Below are 24,235 nucleotides of genomic sequence, written 5' to 3' on the forward strand. Positions count from 1 at the left end.
GTAAAAATTTATGTTTTTCCAGTTTGTGATGTTTTTATTTTTTGATTTTTTGCTCCGACCATTGAAAATGGGGAAGAGTTTTGTATTCGGGTGTGTTTTAAATTTTTTCTTTTTGTTTTTTTTTTCACGCAAAATCAGGTGCCACAAATAATCATCGGACTGCGTTTAGTGATATGTCATATTAAAGCCCTTTTAGACCTGATTTGAACCACCTTAAAATATTTAAAAAGTCTCCCAGTGTCGAGAAAAAACCGATTTGAAGTTTTTAAATTTTTTTGTTTTAACTTGAGCAAATAAAGCAAGCGAGCATGCTTACAAGCTGAATTATGCATTATTTAAGACATTAAAATTTAATTTTAGGCTTGTAAAACTTGTTTTTGGAATGGTTTAGTATCATTTTGGGAAACAAAAGCTTCAATTTTTTTAAATAATTTTTTAAATATCCTAGTCATTTTTCTAAATAAAACTTTTTTCAATTTGCCTATATTACTATGGCTGTCTAATAAATCTAAATTATATTTTTACGTCAGATCCTTTTATACCACCAAGCAGAAAAAAACTACACTATAATGGAAAAAAAAGTTTCTAAAGTCTATGGTCGGAACATTCTGTGCTACTTGCACAGTAACAACCAAGCATTTATACCATCAAGCAGATAAAAAACTATACTAGTTTGGAAAAAAACTACACTTCTTGCAACTTAGTAAATTGAAAGGTTCGTTATTTATAACAAAATTTTGGTAAAAAGAGTCAATTAGCTTGAGACAATTTGTATCATGTGCTCAAATAAATACTGTAAACAATTGTTATCATCTATAATAAGGTTAAAATTTTCTCTTTTTCTTTTTTGTTTGTTTCTTCATTTATTTAAATGTTATTACTACACTTTGTGCACAAACGCTATACGTTGTCTTTGCGAGTAAAGCTGTTTTTTTTCCAAATAAAATAATCTCCAAAGATCTTGCTAAAAAATTTTATCTTTCATTGAGGTTATATAGCAGGTTCTTGCAAGATAGCCTCCCTTGATTGACTAAGGTTATACAAGCAGTCTTGTTTTTTTCATCAAAGTATTTTGAATGTTATCAGTATTGCGTCTTTCCAAATATAGTTCAAACGACTAAATCTTCAATAAAATTTTTTTTTGCAGAAAATGTTTAGCTGCTATTTATTAAAGTCATGAGCTGCGCAAATTTTTTTCGTTTGTTTGACAAGATTACATGAAAAGACAGAAGTTGCGTCAAAAAAAAAAGAAAAAGAATGTAATCATCTTAGATTTTTCAACTACCGCCCCCTTCCCGTCTATGATATCACTTAAAAAACTAAACTTTTTATAAGGCACTACATTAGTGGTTAAACACATTCAGATTTCATTCCAGGAAGCGAATCTCCTCGCCTTTGCAATAATGGAAAATTCAATACATTCCAAACTTGAACAAGCGCTTTTTGTGCTTTATTTTCTAATTTTTACATACCAGAAGTGAAACATGCGATTTTTTGTCGGATCTTAAAAAGCTTCAAACTAGCGTGTTGTTTAAAAAATATTGAAAATGGCATGAACCGAAAAAAATAAAACTTTGCTCTAAAATAGGTACTTTAGTGCGTGTAATTTCTTAATACTACAGAGAAGCCAAAAATGATTGAAAGACTGTCATGTTTTTGAACAATTTCAGCAAACAAAAAATTAAAATCACAGTCGCTAAATAGTTAAGTCCTACGATAAAATCTGTTTAATTTTCCGGGAGATGCATTGATATCGTCAAAAGAATTTTTATTTGAAACTTCAGTTAGAAAATATTTTTTTTTTGCATATAGAATTTTGGGTAATTCAGTAACACTGTCATTCTTTCATCAAATTTTGTGATCTAGTTTGTGGGGAAATTGGATTAAATTGGCAAACGCAATGGTTTTGCGATACCGATACTTTAAGAACAAAAAGGAAGACCAAAAATTGAATTGAAGTACAAGTTTGTGCTCATCTGCAAAATCATGACAACTTTGAACAGCATATTTCAAACTCGTAAAAACTGTTTTTGCTCTATATTTATTATGTTTGAGCTTTTTTACCCAAAATTTTCTACTTTTCTAGCTGAGACCAAACTATATCGCATTTGACTCGTGATGCTTTTTTTTAAAAGAGATATATAAGATCCTATTTTGACAGAGTTTTCTGCGCAACTGACTAGTTTTGACTTTCTTTCGTGATTTTGTCATTCATTGATTTTGGCGAAAAAGACACCCTCAGAAACGTTTAGGGGTTGTTTGACCCAAATTGGGTTTGGCAAAACATTGAAAAAGCAGGATTCGGATGTCAGTTCTGCCCCTTCCCCTAAATCCGCCTTTGACGACACATCATTACCATCCATATCGATTTCTCATTAGAATAACGTGCACATCTTCTAACTATGCAGGAAGTTAGAGATAGATAAATCAGTGGTGAAATGTAAATAGTTTTTTATGTTATCGTAAATTGATCGCTGGATCTTTCAGAGAATGAAGAAATTTATCAAGTCCATACATAAAACTTCCACTGGATCCACAATTTCCCTTGATTCTACAAGAAGCGACAGGTAACCCCGCCCCAATCCCAAAAATACACTCTTAATGCTGCCACACATAGCACTTGATTGGAATCATTACTTGTTTGTATAAATTGATATATCTGAAGATATTTTTGTAAAATTTGAGAATTTTTACAAAAAAAAGACATTATCATTTTTTTAAACAAAAAAATGAAAATATTTCAACTGCTTATGTATTTTGGTGAGCCTTCTTGAAAGTTATACTGATTGTTGTTAGCCTGATTCTTGACTGAAATATTTTCTGCCAACTGATTATAATGCAGACGAATTAGGCCAAAATGGTCGTGTTTTCTTTTTCAATCAGTCGAGATTGGGGTCTATTGATACATCAAAATTAATTCCCTTTGGTCTCAACTTAGACTATTATCAAAATCAAAACAATCACAGACATTAAATATATTGAATAAATAACAAGAAAGGCCGATTCTTGTGCAAGTAGCACAGAAAGTTCCGGCCACAATCATTTAAAAAAACAGTTTCTTTTTTCAAAAACATGGCGACATGAGAGTCTCTAAACAATAGCCTATAATTTAGACAGATTCGGTACATTTTCCTTCGAAAAACGAAGAAAAAAAAGCAAAAAACAAACTTTAGGAAATCTTTTGCAGAAAATTCTTTTCATGTTTTTTTATTTATTACTCCCAGGCAAGGATTAAACAACTTCGAAAACCATATTCACTATAATTTTCATGCTGTATTCACTCAAAAGTTCACCCAAATTCAAAAATTTATAACCGGTTTTTCTCAACACCGAAATCATATGAAAAAAAAATTACGAATGACTGAAAGGGTTTGAATGAAAAAATTTACTCAGCTGGTTCCGATGATTATTTATGGTACTCAAAATTGAGTGGAAAAGCTATAAAAAAATTTTAAAAAATCAACTACTATCGAAGATAGTTTTTTTCTACTTTCAATGCTCGGAAAAAAATTAAAAGCTCCGTAGACCTTTAAAATCCTCAATAAAAATAATTTAGTACAAAACTTTTGTCATCTCAGTTGTGCATTGACTTATGCCTAGCAGCCTGCTTTCTGCGTCGAAGTTAGAGTCGAATTGAAAACAAGACTGCTCGTATCAGGGCAAAGCCCTGAATGTTCCGACTACATTTCATGGTCTATGAAGCAAAAAAATAACATGAAAAAATTAAAGGTAATGAAACAAAATGAAAAAAAGTATGAGAAATTTTTTTTGAAAATTATCCCCCTCATGCCATATAAAGTAAAAAGTGATAGACTTCGCTCCTAGTAACAAATCATTGAAGGCAAATAACTTTCTTTCAACTAGATTGGTATGATTTCTATTACAGGTTAAATCTCCGCTTACGCGTTAATAGCGCGAAATATGTCGCGCGTTAATTGTCCAAAATTGGCGAAATGGCAATCTTTAAACCCTCATAACCTTGCAAAAATTAATCACAGGTGTTTTTTTTTTCAAATTTAAGCTTAGAACAACAATAGCTTTCAAATGATGTTAAAAAAATCCGTCAAAAATGGCTAGTTAAAACGTCGAAATTAGTTTGACAAAAAAACCCACCCCGAGCACAATTATTCCGTTACTTTCGTTACGAAAATCGAAACAAAAAGCTGTAAAATCCGACAGCGTCGAAGCAAAGCCGAGAGCTGCCCAGACATGATCTTGCAGACCAAGTTAGACGCATCTTATTGATGCGTCTAACTTGGTTTAGATTTCATGGTAGGATTAAACATTTACGGAGATAGCGCAACGAATTAATAATCTCTGGCTTAACAAAAAGCTGAAGATCGAAGCTGAGGCACATTGCGAGGCCAAACTCTGCAATTTGTGAATTAAAAGAGGACTTCACAATAAACCAAAATCAGATTTGCCGCAGAACCTGCAACATAGTTAATTTTCTTCAATCCTATTTGCCGTTTTGGATTCCACAATTAAAGAGCTTAAACATTGTATTGCTCAAAATGGCTCCAACAACAGATGAAATTGTGGAGTCCATAACAGTACTTGGTGAATTTGGAACACTTTGTGGAATCCACAAACAAATACAAATACTTTTACAGCAAAATTTAGCTGTTGAGGAATCCGCGTTTTTTTAAACGGATTTCAGTACCATATATAGAATCATTTTTAGGTCAAGTTTTTATCTACATTTTGCGCAATCCTCTCAGAGTTACGGAATTTAGAACCGCTAGCTATATTCGCGCGTTGAAAAATCCGCGACAAAACAAATTAGGTTACAGATATATATTTTTTCGGATTTCACGGAAGTTTTTTTTGTATTTTTTAGTGTTTGAACATGTTTAAATATTTGTGCGTGGATTCCAGTGACCTACAGACGCCAAATTTTGCGCCTATCCAGTGCACACTTTAGCCTCGTAATGCGAGATTAGTTTTCATTGCATAACATCACATAGGAAAAGGATTTATTGAACATGAAACCGTTCGCTAGTTTCTCACAAAAATAGTTTTCAAATTCAACAATGTGCTGTATTTTTTTTTGAGAGGGTATCTAAAAATACATACTTGCTCATGGTTTAGACTGTAAGTAGCTATTGACTCACAAAGTGCGCTTTCATTGTAAGAAAATCAAGCGTAACAGCTAAATGATTGAAAGCAAAAAGAGCTGTTTCTTGAAAATTAGGTTTTGAAATCACTGCAAAACAACGAGCAAAATATTTTATTTGCTGAAAACCTAAGCAAGTTTTTTCTTCATTGTTTTTCACTTAAAGTCAACCCACTTTGAAAAAAGATGCAATTTGAATTTCTAGTTAAGTGCGTTTTGTCTTAACTGGCGCTATTTTAAGGAGAAAGAGAGCACTTGCAATTAATCTTTACAAAATTCTTTGATCCAATCTTCATTAATTTTTTGTTTCAGTTTAGCCTAAACCTTTTAATTGTTTTCTTTTTTTTTACAGAATGGACTCGTTAGACAACAGCTCTGTAGCAGACTCACTACCGTCTACTTCAGGGGATGGGGAGGGGGAGTTGGACAGGATGACAATTGTGGACACTGAACCCATCATCAAGCGGAGGCGGAAGCGGGAGGCACTTCGGGAGAAGACTTCGGTGCATGTGAAGAACCACCACTTTCTGCCTCATTTCTGTCACCAGCCCACCTTCTGTGCTCATTGCAGAGATTTCATATGGTGAGACGAAAAAAAGTCCATATATGGACACATGCCTGTTTATGGACATCGATCTGTCCACCAGTCGTGAATACGCCAGGCGTATACAATAAATGTGTAGACATTTGTATGTGCATATGAATCTATCTTTGGTTATGGTCCATCCGATGTGATCACACTTTAGACTCGTAGGTTTACATAGTAGGTCATTAATAGTCTTATGTTTCAGGGGCGTAGTCGGCAATCAGGGAATGAAATGTTCGAGTATGTTTTCCAAACTCTACTTTTTAAAATTTTAAAGCTTGTTCGATGTATGATAAAAACTATTTTTGAAATATTTGTTTTTTTTCCTCTAGTTTGTGGCTTTGTGGTGCACAGAAGATGTCACGCCCTTGTTAGTTTCCCCTGCCCTGGTCTGGACAAAATCCAAGGCGATAATTCGGTGAGTGAGTCTTTCCCTCAGACGATAAAAAAGCATTCACTCTTGTTATACCTTATATCTCTCTTTATTTTTATACCCTGACTTTTGCGGTGCTTCATATATTAAACCATCTATTGATGGAGCAACTGGATGGAATCATGAAGAAGAGACAGCAAGACATTTAGCTCTGGGATTCTTCAAAACAGGGGCGGATCTAGGATTTTCTCGATGGGATTTTCCTAATTGGCCGCAGGCAAAGTTTTGAAAAAATTGACCAAAAAAGGCGTTATTAAGCATTTTTTGGAAAATTTTGACCAAAAAGTCGCATTTTTTCGGCGCGCGCTCCCCCCTCAAAATTAGTATATATTGTCGCCGAAGGCGCATTTAGAAAAATTTTAGGGTCCGTCTCTAAAAATGGATATCTCAAAATAGTACAAATGAGGGACCCTTTGGGTCGGCAGGGGGTCGAATCCCTGAATGGGGAGGGGGCGTCCAAACATCACCCCCCCCCCCGCACCTCCCCTAAATCGGCCCCTGCCTTCAAAAGTATATGCGATCAATTATATACTTTTTGGGTTTCAGGAACAAGGAGGCCGTCTGCAGCACGAGTTCGCCACCCATAGCTACCAGAAGTTCACTTTCTGCGATCACTGCGGGTCCATGCTATACGGGCTCATCAATCAAGGAAAACAGTGCAAAAGTAAGAAGCATCATTCAACCAAGAAAACTTTTTGGACCAAAAAAAGCAAATTGAGAAATGAACCGAAGAAACCAGTTTTTAAAACTGAAATGAACTCAGCAGACAAAACAACCTTTCGTGTCAGAATTTTTGGATACTCTCTTTATATAGTTTACACAGATTCACCTGCTCTTTTTTGGTGAAAACAACTTCTTCTTTTTTAGATAATTTGAAGTATCCCAGAAAGTTTTCAGAGACATTTGAAACCGGACCATTTAATCGAATGACGTTCTCTCAGGCCTCAGGCTTTGACCAGTAGCACGCCGAGGGGGGCGGGTTGGGGCTGCGACCGCCTTCCCCCTTCACCTCACTTCTGTTTGCCAAATTATTTCCAAAGGGTCCCGCGTTTGGCATAATTTCACGACATTCATTTCAAAAAATTTATAAAGGCACCTTCGTCGGCAGTAGAACTAAATTTGAGGTGTAGCGCGTGCCAAAATCACGCAACTTTTTTATCACATTTTTTTGAAAAAAAAAGTTCTCAAAAAGTGACGTTTAGCTGAAATTTTTTCAAAAAGTTTGCCTGCAGCGCAGAAATTTTTTTGACAAAATAGGGTCCTCAAAGTATTTTCGGAGAGCTCGGAAAATCAAATTGATCCACCAAAAAAAAGGTTGACAAAATTTTTGAAAATTTTTCAAACCCCCCGTCCTAGAAAAATTTTTGCGCACGCCACTGGGCTTGACTTTGGGTTATCATTTGTACCAATTTTTTCTTGTTGTTTGTAGAGTGCCTGATCAATGTGCACAAGAAATGCACCAAGTACGTGCCCAGTTTGTGTGGCCAGGACATCTTCGAGAGGAGGGGCAGAATCCAAATATCCATCTCACTCCTCCCCCACACCCCCCAAAGTGAGAACTGCAATGGGAGGCCAGCAGAAGCCACCAGAAGATTCCTTATCAAAGGTAGGGCGGATTAGATTGGCGATATAATTTGTTGAGTGTTGTAGGAAGGGGGGGGGGGCGATTTGATGACCATAAAGCTTTTTTAAAAGCGAACTCGGCATCGATATACACTAAAATTGAGAAAAAAAGGAGTGCATCGGGAAAAACGCAATTTTTTCCCTCAATTGACCTCTATTTACTTTTGAGCACCTGGTGTAAAAAACATCATGGGGTTTCAAGAAAAACACTTCGTTTGACTGAATAACTCAGTCAGATTGTGTGTCGAATTACAGCAACATCAATCGACACCTAAGATATACTTGCCTGCTTTGAGGGAATATCTTCAGTTTACAGAAAAAGCTTATCTTTTGCGCATTAGCACCTTTATTTTTTCAATTGTTTCGATTTTCTCCAGAAAATCCAGGTGACGTGTTGTACAAACGAGGGGTACTCATCGGGAATTATATGTCTTGTTTGCGTAATATACAGTCATTCGCAATTCGGAACAGTCTCAGAATTAAAGGAATATCACATAGAAAATTTCGGCAAAGTCTATCAATTTTAGGAACATACTTGAAAATTCAACTCTAGCGGATCAAGTTTTTTGATTGAGTTTTCAATCAGCTAGAGCTCTTCTTTAATTTGGTGTCATTTAATGCCGCGAGAAGGAACCCACAATAAATTTAATTCATCAAATACACGTAACACGGGGTTGAGCGATGTATTCTTTTGAAACCTGTGATTTAAGCTAATCTTAAACCTCAAAACGTTTTTTTTTCAATGTCGAGAAAACAACGGCTAGAAATTTTTGCCTTTTGATAAACTTAGATTTCCGAGGAGTTAATTTTTAGGGTATATTTTTGAAGAAAATTAAATAGTATCTTTTTACGTAAAGTTATTAGTGATCTCATAGGCTGGCTAAATTTAATGCCCTTCCATCCAAAAAGGTTTTAATTGAGTCGAATTCTGTTTCTCGCAAGGATCTGAAGAGCGCCAATCGGAAAACTAATTTACCCACAGAACTGTCAGAAAACAGCATTTAATCGCACTTGACTTCCTCTTCAACGGTAACGACGCAAAGAAGGTGGGAAAAACGCCGAGTTATCTGACGCCGTAATTTTTAAAATTTGATTAAATTAGGGTTTAAATTTGGTTGAGCGGGAGTGGTGCTTGAAAATGGAGCGTCAGTCAAAATCCTATGCATTCATTTTCTATCCAGCTCATGATGGTCAAGTAATGGCAACGCGTCACTACCAATTGCAAAAAGACGGAAAATTATTTTTTAAAAGTTTAACAACTTCCTGACGGAAAAAGGTGAAAAAACACCACTGCTTTTTGAAAGTAGTGTGCATGTGTTAAGAATTGAAAAAAAAAATTGTGGTGAGAAGGAGTGTATCTAAGATTTTTCCAAGAGTGGTGAGAGGATATACTGCAATTAAAACTTTTTTTAAGAATTTTAAATCTTGTAAGAACGAATACAAAAACCTTACATCATGAAAGTACCAATTCAAAAGCTAATAACAACCTGACAAGAACTTCACAAAATATCAAATTCTGTGAACAATTCAGAAACACTTCAGAACTATGCAAAAAACTTACGTAACTTATAAGTCTGAGGTGCATTTTGTACAAGTTCAAAATCTGTTATTTATTTTTTACAATTCTTATAGGATTTTGCATTCCCTTAACCTTGCAGAATTTTTAATAGAGGCAAATAAACATGCATTTTGAGAAAACACCTGATATTGCATTTGTGAAGTATATCAATTATAATATCAATTTCCAAGTATTCAATTATAATAAGATAAAAAAGCGTTAAAAAATTTGATGGATTGTAGCAACAATTTTTTCAAACTAACAGTCAAACTATTTTCAAAAACTTGTGAAAATGACATTAAGATGAACCTTTTCATGCACTTCTGCATTTTTTGCATGCGTCTCTCGTCTCGCGTAAAACATATTCCAGAATTCACAAGTGCGAGATTTTTCTAAATGAGTGACAGCGATTATCCAATCAAAAACTAAGTACTTTTTATTTCATTATGTTATGAAAATCATACATTATTCACTGTTTGGGGATTTTAAATTTTATTTAAAACCTGTGGGTTTCATTGAGAAAAAATTAGCAAAAATATATTTACAATAACAAAAAACCAAATTTGAACATTTTTGAGTTTTCAATGTTTTGCGGCAAAACTTCCGAATATATTTTTTATTTTATTTTTCTTATATTTACGGATGTAAAATAGCGCCAAGCATGAGAGTGTATTCTTTTTCATCAGGGAGTATAAACAGGTCTCCAGTAGTTTCCCGTTGGGAAAAGAGCTCTTATCAGCGCAGACAGTCACAGAAGATGGCATCTCACTGAACCAAAACAAAAACTCCTGCTTCGTGAATCTCTTTCAGACCAGTTTTCATAGGTTCTAAAGTATCACTGTGCAGTCGGAAGCGCCACAATTTTTTCCCAAATTTGCGCCACAAGTTTTTCCTTCTTTGCAGCCTTAACATTTATTCAGTTGAACAGCGGTTTGCTAGTAGAAGCGTTCCTGGAGCTCTGTGAAAAAAAGTCAATGGGGTAAGAGTAAAACATCTGATGTTGTTCGTATGCCAATGATGCTATGGCAGGTCTATCATTTCGGGAATCAATCTGAACATTACCATGCTTTACTGCAGCAACTAGATCCTTTTTTTCTTTTAACCAATGCCCACGTAAAATCGCCACATTGTTGGAAGTGTTGGGGCAAGCTCTTGTTTTGATCGATCAATTGATGCAGTTCTAGAGAAGGAACGTGAAGGGCAATTCTGGTCATTTTGATTGCTCCAAGCTCGTGAATCGTATCAGAAACAGAGAGACCGGATAAGCTGATTGCATATTAGTAGCCAGATAAGCATAGCTTCAAACTTTTAAAGTCGGATTCAAAGTTTCAGCATGGATAGTTGCTGATGTCTTCTAGTGCAACTTCAATAAAATTCTTGAGCTTGACAAAAATTAGAAAATCATTGTTTCATTCGACCCATCATGTCAGACCTAATTGGGTATGGTGTCTTGTGTCCTAAGCCGGTTCACAGTACCTATTAGCAAGTATCTGCCTCGAGTCTAAAATTGAGTCCTATTTGCGCCCTCAAATATGACGCTTTTTGACACCTTTTATTTTTTATGTCAAGATCTAAAACCTCGGTGCTGAAGGCTCGTTTTCAAAAAATTCAATAGAATGTGATGAACAGCTACTTCCACTCAGTGTTCACTAGTTCACAGAATGTCTACGATGCTGCCCTCCCGATTCGGAGCAGCCTGCCAGCATGGTCAATGATTACGATGTTTCTGAAGATTCAATAAGAAACATTCTCATTAATTTAGACGTCAGGAAAAGCAGAGGCCCGGTTGAAATTCCTCCAATCTTCTACAAAAATCTTTCTACATCCCTATCGAAGTCAATAAGTGTTATCTTTTCAAATATCAAACGCCTACGGCAGTTTCCCGCTAGATGGAAGATAGGATGTGTAAGTCCCCAGTTGAAAAAAGGTTCTCCGAGTTCCTGTAATAACTATCGACCTGTAACGCTCTTGAATATTATTAGACAAGTGTTCGAGAAATGTGTCTTTGCGTCATTGAAAAATCAGCTGGTGAACAATGTATCGCAGTACCAGCATGGGTTCCTTCCACGGAAATCGTTGACAACAAACTTACTCACATACCTTGATAAAGTCTATGATGCATATGACAACTCGAATACTCAGATTTTCGCTGTATATATGGATTTCGCAAAAACCTTTGACACTGTACCCCATTCCACCTTATTGAAGAAACTGGGGAATTTGGGAATAAAAGGCAAATTGCTTGATGTTATAGCCAGCTATCTTCACAACCGTAAGCAATTTGTCCGCTTCAACGGGCACGAATCCTTCTTGTTAGCTGTTTTGAGTGGTATCCGCCAAGGTTCATTACTGCGTCCAATTCTTTTTGTAATATTTATCAACGATCTTCCTGATAGAGTCTTCAACTCAACAATATCTCTGTTCGCTGACGATCTCAAGATGCTCTTCAATGATCGACGCAATAGTATGAATGAAAATAATTACCTTCAAGAAGATGTGAATAATGTGTATGCATGGATCGTGGAAAATGGCATGTCTTTTGCTGAGGACAAAAGCTACAGCCTTCTTTTCCGCGGCGAATCTCACGTGTTATGTATCGGTGATTCAGAACTTAAAGCCGTTAACGGCATGAGATACTTGGGTGTCCTAGTCTCTAGTAATTTATCATGGAGTGCCCACATGGAAACAAGAATAGCGAAAGCAAACGGTATTTTTCAGATGATCAGGCGGAGCATAGCCTCTTCAACCGATACAAGTGTGAAACTGTCACTGTATAGAAGCCTAATTGTCCCAATACTGGTCTATGCTTCACCCTGCTGGTTCCCTGCTCAAACTGATCTGAAACATTGGAAAATGTCCAGAAAAGAATCACAAAGTGGATTCTTGGTTACAACGATGATATACAATGATCAACTGCTCAAGCTTAATATTCTTCCAATCTCATTTTATCTCGAACTCATAGATCTGCTGACTTTCTCGAGTATTCTCAATGATCAGTATAACTTTGACTGGCATTCGGCAAAAACGTAAGCACCCGAAAGAAACACCAGAAGCGGAACAAGGACGTTCGGAGTGAAGAAAATTAAACTTTCTAAGTCGAGAAGCAACTTCTTGTACCGTGTCCAAAAACTCCTGAACCCGTTACCACCTTCTGTGAATTTCTTCCGCCCTCAAGGACTCAAGCCACGTTTGCTTCACCTGTTTTGGGGTTTCTATCTCAAAGTTTACGACACCAACAGAAGCTGCACCTGGCGTATAGTCTGCAACTACAATAACTGTCTTGCCAATCCATTCATCGGTGCTATCAATCGGGATCATTAACATCAACTCTTTTACCATTAATTGAATTGTAAAGCCTTAATAATAAAAATAATCATAATAATAATAATAATGCATTTTAAGAAAAACTTTCGTTAAATTTAAGGTTTTTCAAGGTTAAATGATCCGCCTCAGAGTTGGTCTCAATTTATGAAAAACAGTACATTTTCAAGTATTTTTTTTAGTTGAAGATTAGTTTACTGGTGTTTTATCCTTTCACGTGTTTCTTACGCTAACTTTCATGGCTGCAACTTATCTTAAACGCTGACCTCTATCCTACCAGTTTATCTAAACGCTGATGTTTGTCATTTCAGCCAGTGGCGTGTGCAAAAGTTTTTCCTTGGAGATGGGGGTGGTTTTGAAAATTTTGTCGTTCTTTTTTTTGAAGGTCGACCAATTTAATTTAACGAGCTCTCAAAAAATACTATAAGGACCCTATTTTGTCAAATTTTTTGCACCGCAGACGTTTAACAAAACAAAACAGGCCAAAAATGGTGTTTTGAGCTCTTTTAAAAAAATATTTGACCAAAAAATTGCACGCTACTGACTTATCTTAAACACTCATTCATCAGTATGACTCATTCATCAGTTTATCTTAAACGATGATCTATTTACCTCCAATATAACTTTAACGTTGAGACCTGCCAGAAAACTTTGTGTACGTTGAGTTTATCATTTTACCAAAAATTGCACATTTTTTCTCTTGTAAATTCTTGTTCAATCAAATTTCACTGATACCAAACGCTTAAAAAAATTCAGAAAAGCATCTTTGTTCCTGAAAACATTTTGAAAGATAAGAACCAAATTAAAAAACTCGAAGGTATACATACGTCCACGTTTTCGTTTAAGGAAAGTTTCAAGATTTTCAACTGGATTAATCAGGATAACAGTCAAGTCCTTTTTCTTAAATTGTTTTTCAACTTAGCTAGCTCCTAACTAACTGTTTGCTAGTTTAATTGTTCCACATTTGCTTTTTTGGAACTAGCTCCTAATTGCTCACGCTTGAATTAGTTAAAATATTTAGTGCTCTCGTGCTCTAAGTCGCTACAATTTAGAGAATCGTTCACCAGAACCGAATGTATTAAAATGCAGCATCCGAGCCGAATGAATCAAATGCAACATATCCCTAAGAAAAGACCGGAAACTTGCCATACTTTTTAAGGAAAACTTTCCGTTTAATTTAAGGTATTTCAAATCTTAAGTGTTACGTCTCAGGGTTGGTCTCAAAATTTGAAAAAAAAGCAATTTTTCAAAAAATGTAAAACTTTAGTTTTAGATGTCATTTTTCAGTGAAACAGGCGCGCAATTTGATTCCGATGGATGTCAACGGATTAGCTGACCCTTATTTCAAGATGCGTTTGTTCCCCGAAGACCCCGCACTCAGTAGTCACGGAAGCAGCTTCAAGTTCAAGAGCAAGATCATCAAGGCCAACTTGAATCCAGAATGGGACGAACAGGTCGAAATGTAAGTGAAGTTATTTCGGACCCAGTGAAAACCTGTCGATGAATCGAATAAGAGAGGAGAACGTTCGCTTGGTTTTTTCATTGGTGTTCGGGGCAAAATTCATAAAGGCCGTTTTTTGAATTAATATACAAATAATTAAATGTTTCCATGCATGGGTGATACTCATGTGGCTGTCATAAAAGTTTGTTACTCCCACTCAAAGTTAGTATATATTGGCGCCAAAGGCGCGTTTAGAAAAATTTTAAAGTCGGTCGGCCAAAAATGGATTTATTAAAAAGCACCAAAGGGGGGACCTTTTGGTTCGGGAGGGGAGGGGGGACGTCCGCCCCTTCTAAATCCGACCCTGAATATAACGTAAAATGCATCAGAATTAGCTAATAATTGCATAACAACAGCGACCATCTGTCGTTTTGTTGCATAATAATATTAATTTTGGGATTGTTGGAATGGAATTTTTTTTTCGGCTTGTTGGCTTTCGGTTTTTCGGCCTATCTCCGATCGTCGCCCGCACTGGAGTTCCATGAATAATAATCAATTATATTGTCGATTATAGTCAGAATCTATAAATTTACAAAAATAATCGATTTTAATCCATCAAAAATGGGTTATAATCCTAGTAATCTTATGTCATTATAATCCATTATAATCAATTATAATTCATTAAAAATGGATTAATTATATTTTTTATATTTTCATGCCAATATAATCCCTTATAATCGGTTATAATCGATTATAATGGATTTTTTGAAAGGTTAGTCATGTTATCGCATTTCCTGCTTAGCGCAGTTGCTACCTATTAGGTTTCATAAAAAGTTATATTTCACGTTTCAACTTTTATATTTTTTCTGTCGTTTACACCCCGTTTACCCCTTCCCTGTTTACCCTCGGTTTTCCTCCCTGTGTTACCCCCTCCGTTTTCCTCCCTGTTTATGTTTACTGAAAGTGGGCGGGGTAAAAATGGGGGGAGGGTGCAACAACTGAGTAACCTCCCTCCCCCGTCCATGTTCAAAATAGCAACCAAATTGGGAAGGTTGGGGGGGGGGGTAAATGTGGGGGATTGGGGGTAAACGTAAGGGGTGGTAGGGATAATTCGACTAGGTTTAGATTGCAATTGATTTTGCAAAAAAATCTGAAGATTATAATCCGTTTGGATCCAGTGGATTTCAATGGATTGTGTTTAAACGAAAATAATTGATTATAATGACAATATAATTGATTTCGTGGTCTAAATTTGCAACAACAATGGATTATAATGACAACATTTTAGACACCAGTTTTCCAATATAATCGATTAATATCCATGGAGCTCCGGTGCGGGCGTTAGTCTTTCTGGTCCCAATTCTGACGTCTCAACTGGGAAATTTTATATTTCGTTTCAAAATACTTCGTATAAAATAGTCCTGCGAATAAAAACAAATTATTTTGTTTTTTGAAGTTTTTGCTGACGGGGCCCGCAAAACAAAACAAGGATAGCCGGTTACTGACTGTGCAAGTAGCACAGAATGCTCCGACCAGAGTCTTCAGAATACAACTGTTTTTTTAAACTAGTGTCGTTTTTTCTGTGTGGTGTAATAAAAAAAATCTGAATGAGGCAAATGTGACGGTCATAGTCAAAAAGGCCATTTGAAAAACCAATTTTTTAGCTAGGAGAATGGCTACAAAAAGAAAAAAAGTATTTTTGAAGTTTTTGATTCCCAAAATGGCCCTCAAAAACTCCAAAAACTAATTTTACTCGAGTAAAACTAAGTTTTCACGGCTGAATTCAAGCTTAAAATAGTCAATGTAAGCCTGCACGCTCACCTTATTTGTTCGAAATTAGACTAAAAGTCAAAAATTTTGAACCGGTTGTTCTCGACTCAAAAATGTTTAATGTCGTTCTAATCACGACTGACTGAAAGGGCTTTAATATGATATACAACTCAAACCACTGCATTGATTGATTGTGTAACCTAATTTTGCGTGGTAAACAAATAGAAAAAGTAAACCAAAAAGAAACACACCCAAATTCAAAGTTCCTCCAGATGATGGGAACAATTACCGAACCCTTTGCGTTTTTAAGAACAGATCATTGAAAATTATTGATAAAATTTTTATCAGTTGGATATATTCTCGCAGGGCGAATGCGTATAGTTTCAATTAAAAAGGTCGAGAATTGTCGCGAAAGGTCTCCGAACCAAAAGTGGGAGCATTAACTTTATAACTCCCTTGGGCGTAAAAAAAATTACCTACGAGATTGTTTTATACATATCAGCCGAAAAGTTGATATTAAGCCTTCAAATGACTTGTTTCTGCTGCCGAGTTTTTTTGATGAAACCTTTCCGGTGACTACAGAGAAAAATGATTAATTTTTCTGTAGTGGGGCTGTTTTTAAGCGGGATGATACAAAAATCCTAAGGGAAAAAAAAAACAATTTTTTCCTTTTTACAGCTCTTGTTTTGAAAATGCTACCCGGCGATCTCATTATTATACAGAGAGGGAAATTGATGGAATAATTATGCTAAGTATCGGAAAGATGCAACGATCATCCCTAATTATTTCCATCTATTGGTTATTAAAAATTTACGGCTAGTAAACCAGGAACAGCGAATTCCAATTTGTACCACATGGTTTGGATTGGTAAAAATAAAGTATATTTGGAATGAGTCTTGAATGTCGAAATTTCAAATGAAGATTTTTCGTTCCGTTTCATGTTGGAAGAAGAACGAAAATAATTTTTAAGATTGATCGGAAGAAAGGGTGATAAGATGAAACAATTATAGCCTACTAAAACAAAAGCAAACGCTGATATATTATCTGAGCCCAGTAGCGGATGTAGAAGAGGCGGACTCCTTCTACCACGACCCCAACATACCCCCCCCCCCCTCTGACGGCCCAATAGATCCCCCTTTCGTAGTATTTCAAAAACCCATTTTTGGGTTATCATCGCTAAAATTTTTCTGAAGAAACTTTTGGCTCTAATATAAACTAATTTTTTTTCTAAACTTTTCCAAAAGTGCCTAAGAACGCCTTTTTGTTATATTTTTTCTTTGAAGATTCCGATGCTGCAGACAACTTGGTCAACATAGGGTTTCTTCATTGATTTAAGAGAGCTTGAAAAAATCAATTTGGGCAAGTTTTCTAAAAATCCAAACACCCCTTTTTAAAGATAGTTTGGTTTATTATTTCCTGTTTATTAAAATGCTTATAACTTTTGAATTTTCGTTAGGTTGCTTGTTAAAAGTTTGCTTTTTTCAAAGCCCCCTGCGTGACTCAGACAGACACAGAAGGTTACTCATCGAGGTGTGGGACTGGGACAGAGCCACTCGGAACGACTTCATGGGTGCACTCTCGTTTGGAATATCCGGTATATAACACAACACAACTTTACAAAACACTTCACAAGACAAGACTGCATTACACCACTATACAGTACAGTTAACTCACTACACTACACTAAACTACATTAACTTGCACTACAATATGGTACATTTTAGGACACTACTCTTCACAATGTTACACTTTTTCTACTCTATTCTGCAAAACTTTTTGTAACAGTACACTGGACTAGATTGACAGAACTTCAACTTCAGTATTCTTCTCTAATACACTACTGTATAAAATACTACACAGCACTACACTACACTACACTACCTTACACTACATTACACTACATTACACTACATTACACTACATTACACTACACTGAACTACACTACACTACATTACAATACACTACACTACACTACACTACACTGCACTACACTACACTACACTACACTACACTACACTACACTCGGCCACAAAACATTATACTACACTGTACTACACTAGACTATGTTACACTGATGTACACCACATTTCACTACGCTAGACTTTTACTACTCTATACTGCAAAACAAAACATGCCACTGCACTGGACTAGACTACACATAACTACTCTCTTAGTGCTATGCTGCAACATTCTCACATGTCGTTCCACTACACCACACTGCTCCACACTTCACTATACTACAATCCATTACACCACAAAACAATACACCACATTTTATTCTATTACACTACGTTACCATACAGTACACTACACTTCAGTATGCTACACATTCGCTACTATATGCTGCAAAATGTAACAAGCCAGTACATTGAACTAGACCAAATAGCGCTACTCTAATAGCACTATACTACAAAACTACCCTACACTTTACTACACAGCACTACACAACATTTACATTACACTACACTACACTACACTACACTACACTACACTACACTACACTACACTACACTACACTACACTACACTACACTACACTATACTACACTACACTACACTACACTACACTACTCTAGGTTAAACTGCAGTACACAGCACTTCACTACACTACACTTTTACAACTCTATATTGCAAAACCTTTTATAAACCACTGCAAATTATATAATCTTTTATACTACAAATCCTTTTTGTTAAACACATAAAAAAATGCTGCTGTCACACATACAACTAAACTACTCTACTAAAAGGCAAACAAAAATAGGCTGCTACCACACAGAATAGCACGAAATTGATCTAAAATAAGCTATGCTCTTCTCAATGAAAGCCAACTGCTACTTTTTGTTAAAGTGTATTTCAAACAAACTTGAATTTTTTCAAGAGTATCAAAATTTATCTCCTGAACAGTTACGTTCCGAGGTGGTTTGCAAGTTTTCTAAAAGATCTTCCTTTGGTACTATTTTTGCGATATCCATTTTTGGTTGATCAACACTAAAAAATTTCTAAAAGCGACTTTTGCACTAAAATGTACTAAATTTCAGGGGCCCTGAAAAACCCAATTTTTTGGTCAAATTATTCAAAATTTTTTTAAATGGCATTTTGGCCTGTTTTTTGCAGACATTTGCTAGGAGGTTTCGCTAGGGTTTTATGGTAGCTCGGATGATCAATTCGGCCGTTTTGAAAAATTCAAAAAAAAACTACAAACCTTTTTTTAAACCCCACCCATGGAATTGTTGTTGCGTACGCCCTGAACTTTTAGTTATGAAAGATTGAGCTACCCCAAACAAATTGCATCTGTTGTTTAGTAATGAAAGAGTTTATATAATATTTAGAATTGTTCCGGGAGGTAACGGAGGCTGCAGGGATCGATCGCTGGTTCAAGCTGCTCTCAGAGTCAGAGGCTGAGTTCTACAATGTGCCAGTGGTGGACGAAATCAAAGTTGAGGAGCAGAAGATGCTCAAAAAGGCATGCTTACTTTAAATTTAACAATTTGATTAGAGTTTTCGCAGTTTTCTGCTTGGAGCTGTGGTCTAGACAACATTTCAAAACCATTTTGTTGGCAATAGTATCAAAATCTACAATTTGAAAGCTGAAGATGTCCCTTGACTTGCAGAAAAGCCTAAAGCTATTCAGTTATTGTTGAAATCTTTTAAGAACAACTAAAAAACTTTATACAGGAGGGAGAAGAACATCATTTAATTTTTTCGATTGTTTTTGACAATATCGCTTGAGTCCTTCTGCTTTTTTTGGTCCGGAATTTTGCTCCGGGAGCACTCAGAAATACCCAGACTATTGTCTTCTTGTAGTTCCCGAATATTGCTTAAGAGTAATCGAAATTGGGTCGGTTGTTAGTTGGGTTAGAGAAAACGAATTAATTTTAGTTTTCATCATATGGTTGCAAGCTTTACAGTGCTGATTTAAATTCACCGGACACAGTGAATAAAACTTGGCTTGATTTGAGACGAAAAACGACGAATTTCTCATCATAGAAAAACAATAATGATCCGTTTTGGGAAAAAATTATTTTGCTAAAATTGTAAGCAAGTTTTGCTTTCATCATTTTGCGTCTAAAATCAACCCGATTTGAGCAAAACGCTTTTTAACTTTCAAGTTGTATTCTTTTTGTTCGGATAATTCAAATCAGCACTGTTTTGCTTAATATGAATATCTACAGATACCTAAAATGGTCGCCTCCCTTCTTTATGAGACGAAACGCATAGTTTTAACCGAATTTCGTTGCAGCTGGAGTCTTTGGATAGACAGGTGTCTTTAGACGTCGATAGTCTCCAGGAAACATCCAAGGACGACTTCCACTACCTCAAAGTACTCGGAAAGGGATCCTTTGGAAAGGTAAGCTTTAATAGTGCAAACTAATTTTTCCAAAACTGGCAATTTTTTTATATACACAGAAATTAGTTCAAAACTTTGAAACCAAAAAAAGTCAGTAGCTTCGATTTCTGCAACTTATTGAAAAAATTAAGTCTTGAAAGATCTGCCGCTTTTGCACTTCTTTAGGTTGAACCACTGCAATTTTCGTTATTATTCTGAAGAGAATTTCACAACTTTATTGATACATCTCAGGGCAAAATTTTTTCTAGTACAATTACTTTTTAAAGCTTTATATGTATTCCAAAATTGTTAAGTTGTAAAAAAAGCATTTATCTGTCTGCTAAAATTTGCAATAATTCGTGATCAAAATAGTATTGCTCGCAACTACGTGCTATAAAATCAGCATCAAATGATGCGGATAATTAAAATTATTTCACATAAAAATTCATCTCTGACTATTTTTTAGATGCAATATGTTTAATTTCACACCATTTTTTCACTATCGGCTCTTTTAATTAGCTTTTCTGCCTTTAGCAGAAATTAAAGTTTTTCTGAAGACAAAAAAAAACAAATTTGTTAAGAAAAAATTAGAGACTAAAAAGCTCGAGGACTATTGATTTCAACCTGCTTTTGAACTAGAAAAAAAAACGAAAATTTTAACTTTCAAAAAAGATTAAAATTGACTTAAATTTAAATTATCCATGTGATTTTACTTAGATTTTTGAAGGTTTATTTTAACTTTTCGATATTAAAAGTAAAGTTCAACCTACTAATTAGCTAAATAGTTAAGAGATTTATCCACAAGTTAAAGGATGAACATACGAGCTCTTCATTGCTGTTGTGCTCCTGGTTATCGTAAATGCTGTTGTGCTCCTGGTTATAATATACATGCAATTTTTTTCGTTATTTTTCTGGGCTAGGTAACGTTGCTTAACCCTCAAGCAACAAACAAGGATCATGGTGGGTCTCAAAAATCCGACTATTGGATTGAGAGGCGAAGACTTAACCACTTCACCGCCGCTCCTCATTTGAAATATAATCGATTGAAATTTATCCAGTACGACAACCAAACTGAACCAGGAACAAAATGCGTGGAACTCAATTGAACATATAAACTGAATGGAAAAAAAACAAGTTTGCATTCAGAAGTGCTTTGTTTCGTTTTCTAGATTTCTTGTCTTTTAGTGATCAGAATGAAGAACAAAGGAGTCCGCAAGCACGCAAAAAGTTTGCGACTTTCTTTTTTTCTTCCAGGCGTGCTGCATTGATTTTTTTTTGGTTTTTAACGTCATTGTTTTTATATTTTTCAAAACTCTAATTTTGTTTAAAAATTCATTTTTAAAATTTCATTGTTCCGACTTTGGAAGAAAGTGGCTAATTAATTTTACTCCCCGTGTTTTTTTCTCTCGATCAACTTAGAGTTATTAACTTGCTCTTTTGAGGGCGGGGCATAGATATAGCTTAATAAGTATTGAAATTTGCGCTCAACTTTAAAAAATTATTTTAACTTGAATGTTTTTGTTCCGACTTTTATACGAAAGTAACGGAATATTTGTGCTCGGGGTGGGTTTTTTCTTCAGACAAATTTCGACTTTTTAACTAGCCGCTTTTGACGGAATTTTTTTTATCATTCAAAAGATTTTATTGTCTTGAGCTCAAATTTGAAAAAATATTTCACCTTCGTAAAGTTATGGGGGTTTAGGTATTGCGATTTCGGCCAATTTGGGACAATTAACTCGCGATATATTTCGCTTTTAACGTGTAAGCGGAGAGTTAATCCGTCTTAAAATCGTTCCAAATTGGTTGAAAGAAGTTTATTTGCCATAATTGGTCTGTTAAAAGAAGCGAAATCTATCCTTTTGTACTTAATATGGCGTGTGGGGTGATGATTTTCATTAAAAAAATTCAAATTTTAGACAAAAAATTTTTGATTTTGTTTTATTTCATTTATTGTTTTAATGTTATTACTGCTCCATAAACCTTAAAAGGCAGTCGAAACATTCAGGGCTTCGCCCTGATACGAGCAGTCTTGTATGTAAATTTATGGGTTTTTGAAAATTGACAAATCGACCTATTTAACGCGCGATAGTTTTTGTGTTATTTACACTTAGCGTCAATTCAAATGGTTCCAATTTGATGTGAGACAGGCAATTTTCTCCAAATATTGGTTTGAGAAATACCAATTCAGACACGTTTAATGTAAGTTTCAGTTACCATGCCTCAAGCTATGCTAAAGTAAAAACTTTGTTTCTCTCAGGTTTTTCAAAACATATTGCTGAAAAAAGGTTTTTTCTTCTAATATTTTTGCTTGTATCATCTTTTTTTTTGTCTGGTCTTAATGCAAAAATCTTAACGCGACTAAGAGTTTGGTGAGTTTTAAAACTGTCCTTCAAAAACCTGCTGAATAGAAAACATCTAAAAAGGGAAAAAATTAAAGCAGAGTAAGGTTTTTTCATCGACAAACAAGTGAGCACTAAAATTCTTTGTAGAGAGTTGTCGTATGGAAATTCACAAAAGTGCTCCTGCTTTGATTACTATTGCTTTGGAAACGAAGAAAGGTGTGGTTTTCGGTTGAGAAAAATTTTGCCACTAGTGTTTCATTCGTGACTAAATCAGTTCACGAGTCCGTTTCACTTCTAGGTCACTTACACTGTCGATCATACTCTAAATCCTTTTGCCTAGTCTTAATACTAACAGGTACTGTCTTTCGGAGTCGACCGACCACAAAACTTTTATCTCTTAATTAATTTATGAAACCTAGTCATCGATCATATTTGAAATTTAGAGTATCAATTAACTATTTTAACATAACGCAGCCAACGAGCCAAAATGGGGTGAAAATCTAGTTGGTTAACCTCTCTATAGCAATTAAAACTTGCTGAACCGCAAAATTGTGGCTCAATCGATTCCAATTGGTGGTTGATGGCGAAACACATTATTAACTAGAAAAGTTTCTGTTTCGCGGATACGTTTAAAACAGCAAATCAATGCTTTGCTGAGAGATTTATATATAAAAAAGGAAAGAACTAGAAATACAAGTAGTCATACGGGGTCGTTGCATGATGGACAAGCAGTCGTATGGGAGTCGTTCACAGCGGACAACGAAGCACTGCTGTCATTAGTAAACAAAATAAGAAAAAAATCTATGTTCAGTCGGTTAACAACATGAGTAGATCGATTAATTCCTTTGGTTTTTCAAGATAACTATAAGCCAGGAGACAAAGTTAGCTTAGCAGAACATTTATCCCTCAATACTAAACCCATAACACATCAATTGATGCTCAAGTGAACAAGACTGCTCGTATCAAGGCGAAGCCCTGAATGTTCCGACTGCCCTCTAAGGTTTATGGAGCAGTAATAACATTAAAAAAATAAATGAAAGAAAAAAATGAAAATTTTTTTTTCTTAAGTTTGAATTTTTTTTGAAAATCATCACCCCACACGCCATATAAAGCACAAAAGGGTAAATTTCGCACCTTGTAATAAATCAATTATGGCAAATAAGCTTCTTTTAACCAATTTGGAACGATTTCTAAGACGGATTAACTCTCCGCTTACGCGGTAATAGCGCAAAATATATCGTGCGTTAATTGTCCCAAATTGGCCAAAATGGCAATCTTTAAACCCCCGTAACTTTACAAAAAATGATCACAGGTGAAATATCTTTTCAAATTTGAGCTCAGGCCAACAATAGCTTTCAAATGTTATAAAAATTTTTCGTCAAAAATGGCTAGTTAAAAAGTCGAAATTTGTCTGAAGAAAAAAAAACCCACCCCGAGCACAAATTTTCCGTTACTTTCGTCGGAACAATAACTATAAAAATAGTTGAGGTAATCAGTAAGTTTGAATTCGGGCGCAAGGATTGTTACACTTACAAAAAATAGTTGCGAATTGTCAGACAATTGAAAAGAGGTTCATGGAGAGACACTCTAGCATTAGAAAAGATGAGGACATGGAGATGGTTGTACAAGGCTAAAACTTACAAGCAATTACGGAAGAAATAAAAACAACGCAAAGCAAGTCTGATGTTTCTAAATTAGCGACGCTCCCAGTGAATTTT

At 35.4% G+C, this 24,235-nt stretch overlaps 1 protein-coding gene across 5 annotated transcripts in view; it reads left to right on the top strand.

The window, feature by feature from the left end:
* Positions 1–24,235, top strand: part of LOC134843558 (protein kinase C-like) — a gene marked incomplete at its 3' end in the record, with an annotated part of 77,280 nt that overhangs the window by 19,014 nt on the left and 34,031 nt on the right. For 4 of the 5 annotated variants that reach the window (XM_063859678.1, XM_063859682.1, XM_063859679.1 and 1 more), the window contains 9 exon segments: positions 5,469–5,699; positions 5,908–5,942; positions 6,035–6,120; positions 6,682–6,799; positions 7,565–7,741; positions 13,925–14,099; positions 17,336–17,442; positions 19,178–19,311; positions 20,089–20,196. In XM_063859678.1, coding sequence (XP_063715748.1) covers positions 5,470–5,699; positions 5,908–5,942; positions 6,035–6,120; positions 6,682–6,799; positions 7,565–7,741; positions 13,925–14,099; positions 17,336–17,442; positions 19,178–19,311; positions 20,089–20,196 — 1,170 coding nt within the window. 5 annotated transcript variants of the gene reach the window in all.

The sequence above is a fragment of the Symsagittifera roscoffensis genome, chromosome 4 (assembly GCF_963678635.1).
Source record: "Symsagittifera roscoffensis chromosome 4, txSymRosc1.1, whole genome shotgun sequence".
NCBI classification, from domain to species: domain Eukaryota; kingdom Metazoa; phylum Xenacoelomorpha; order Acoela; family Convolutidae; genus Symsagittifera; species Symsagittifera roscoffensis.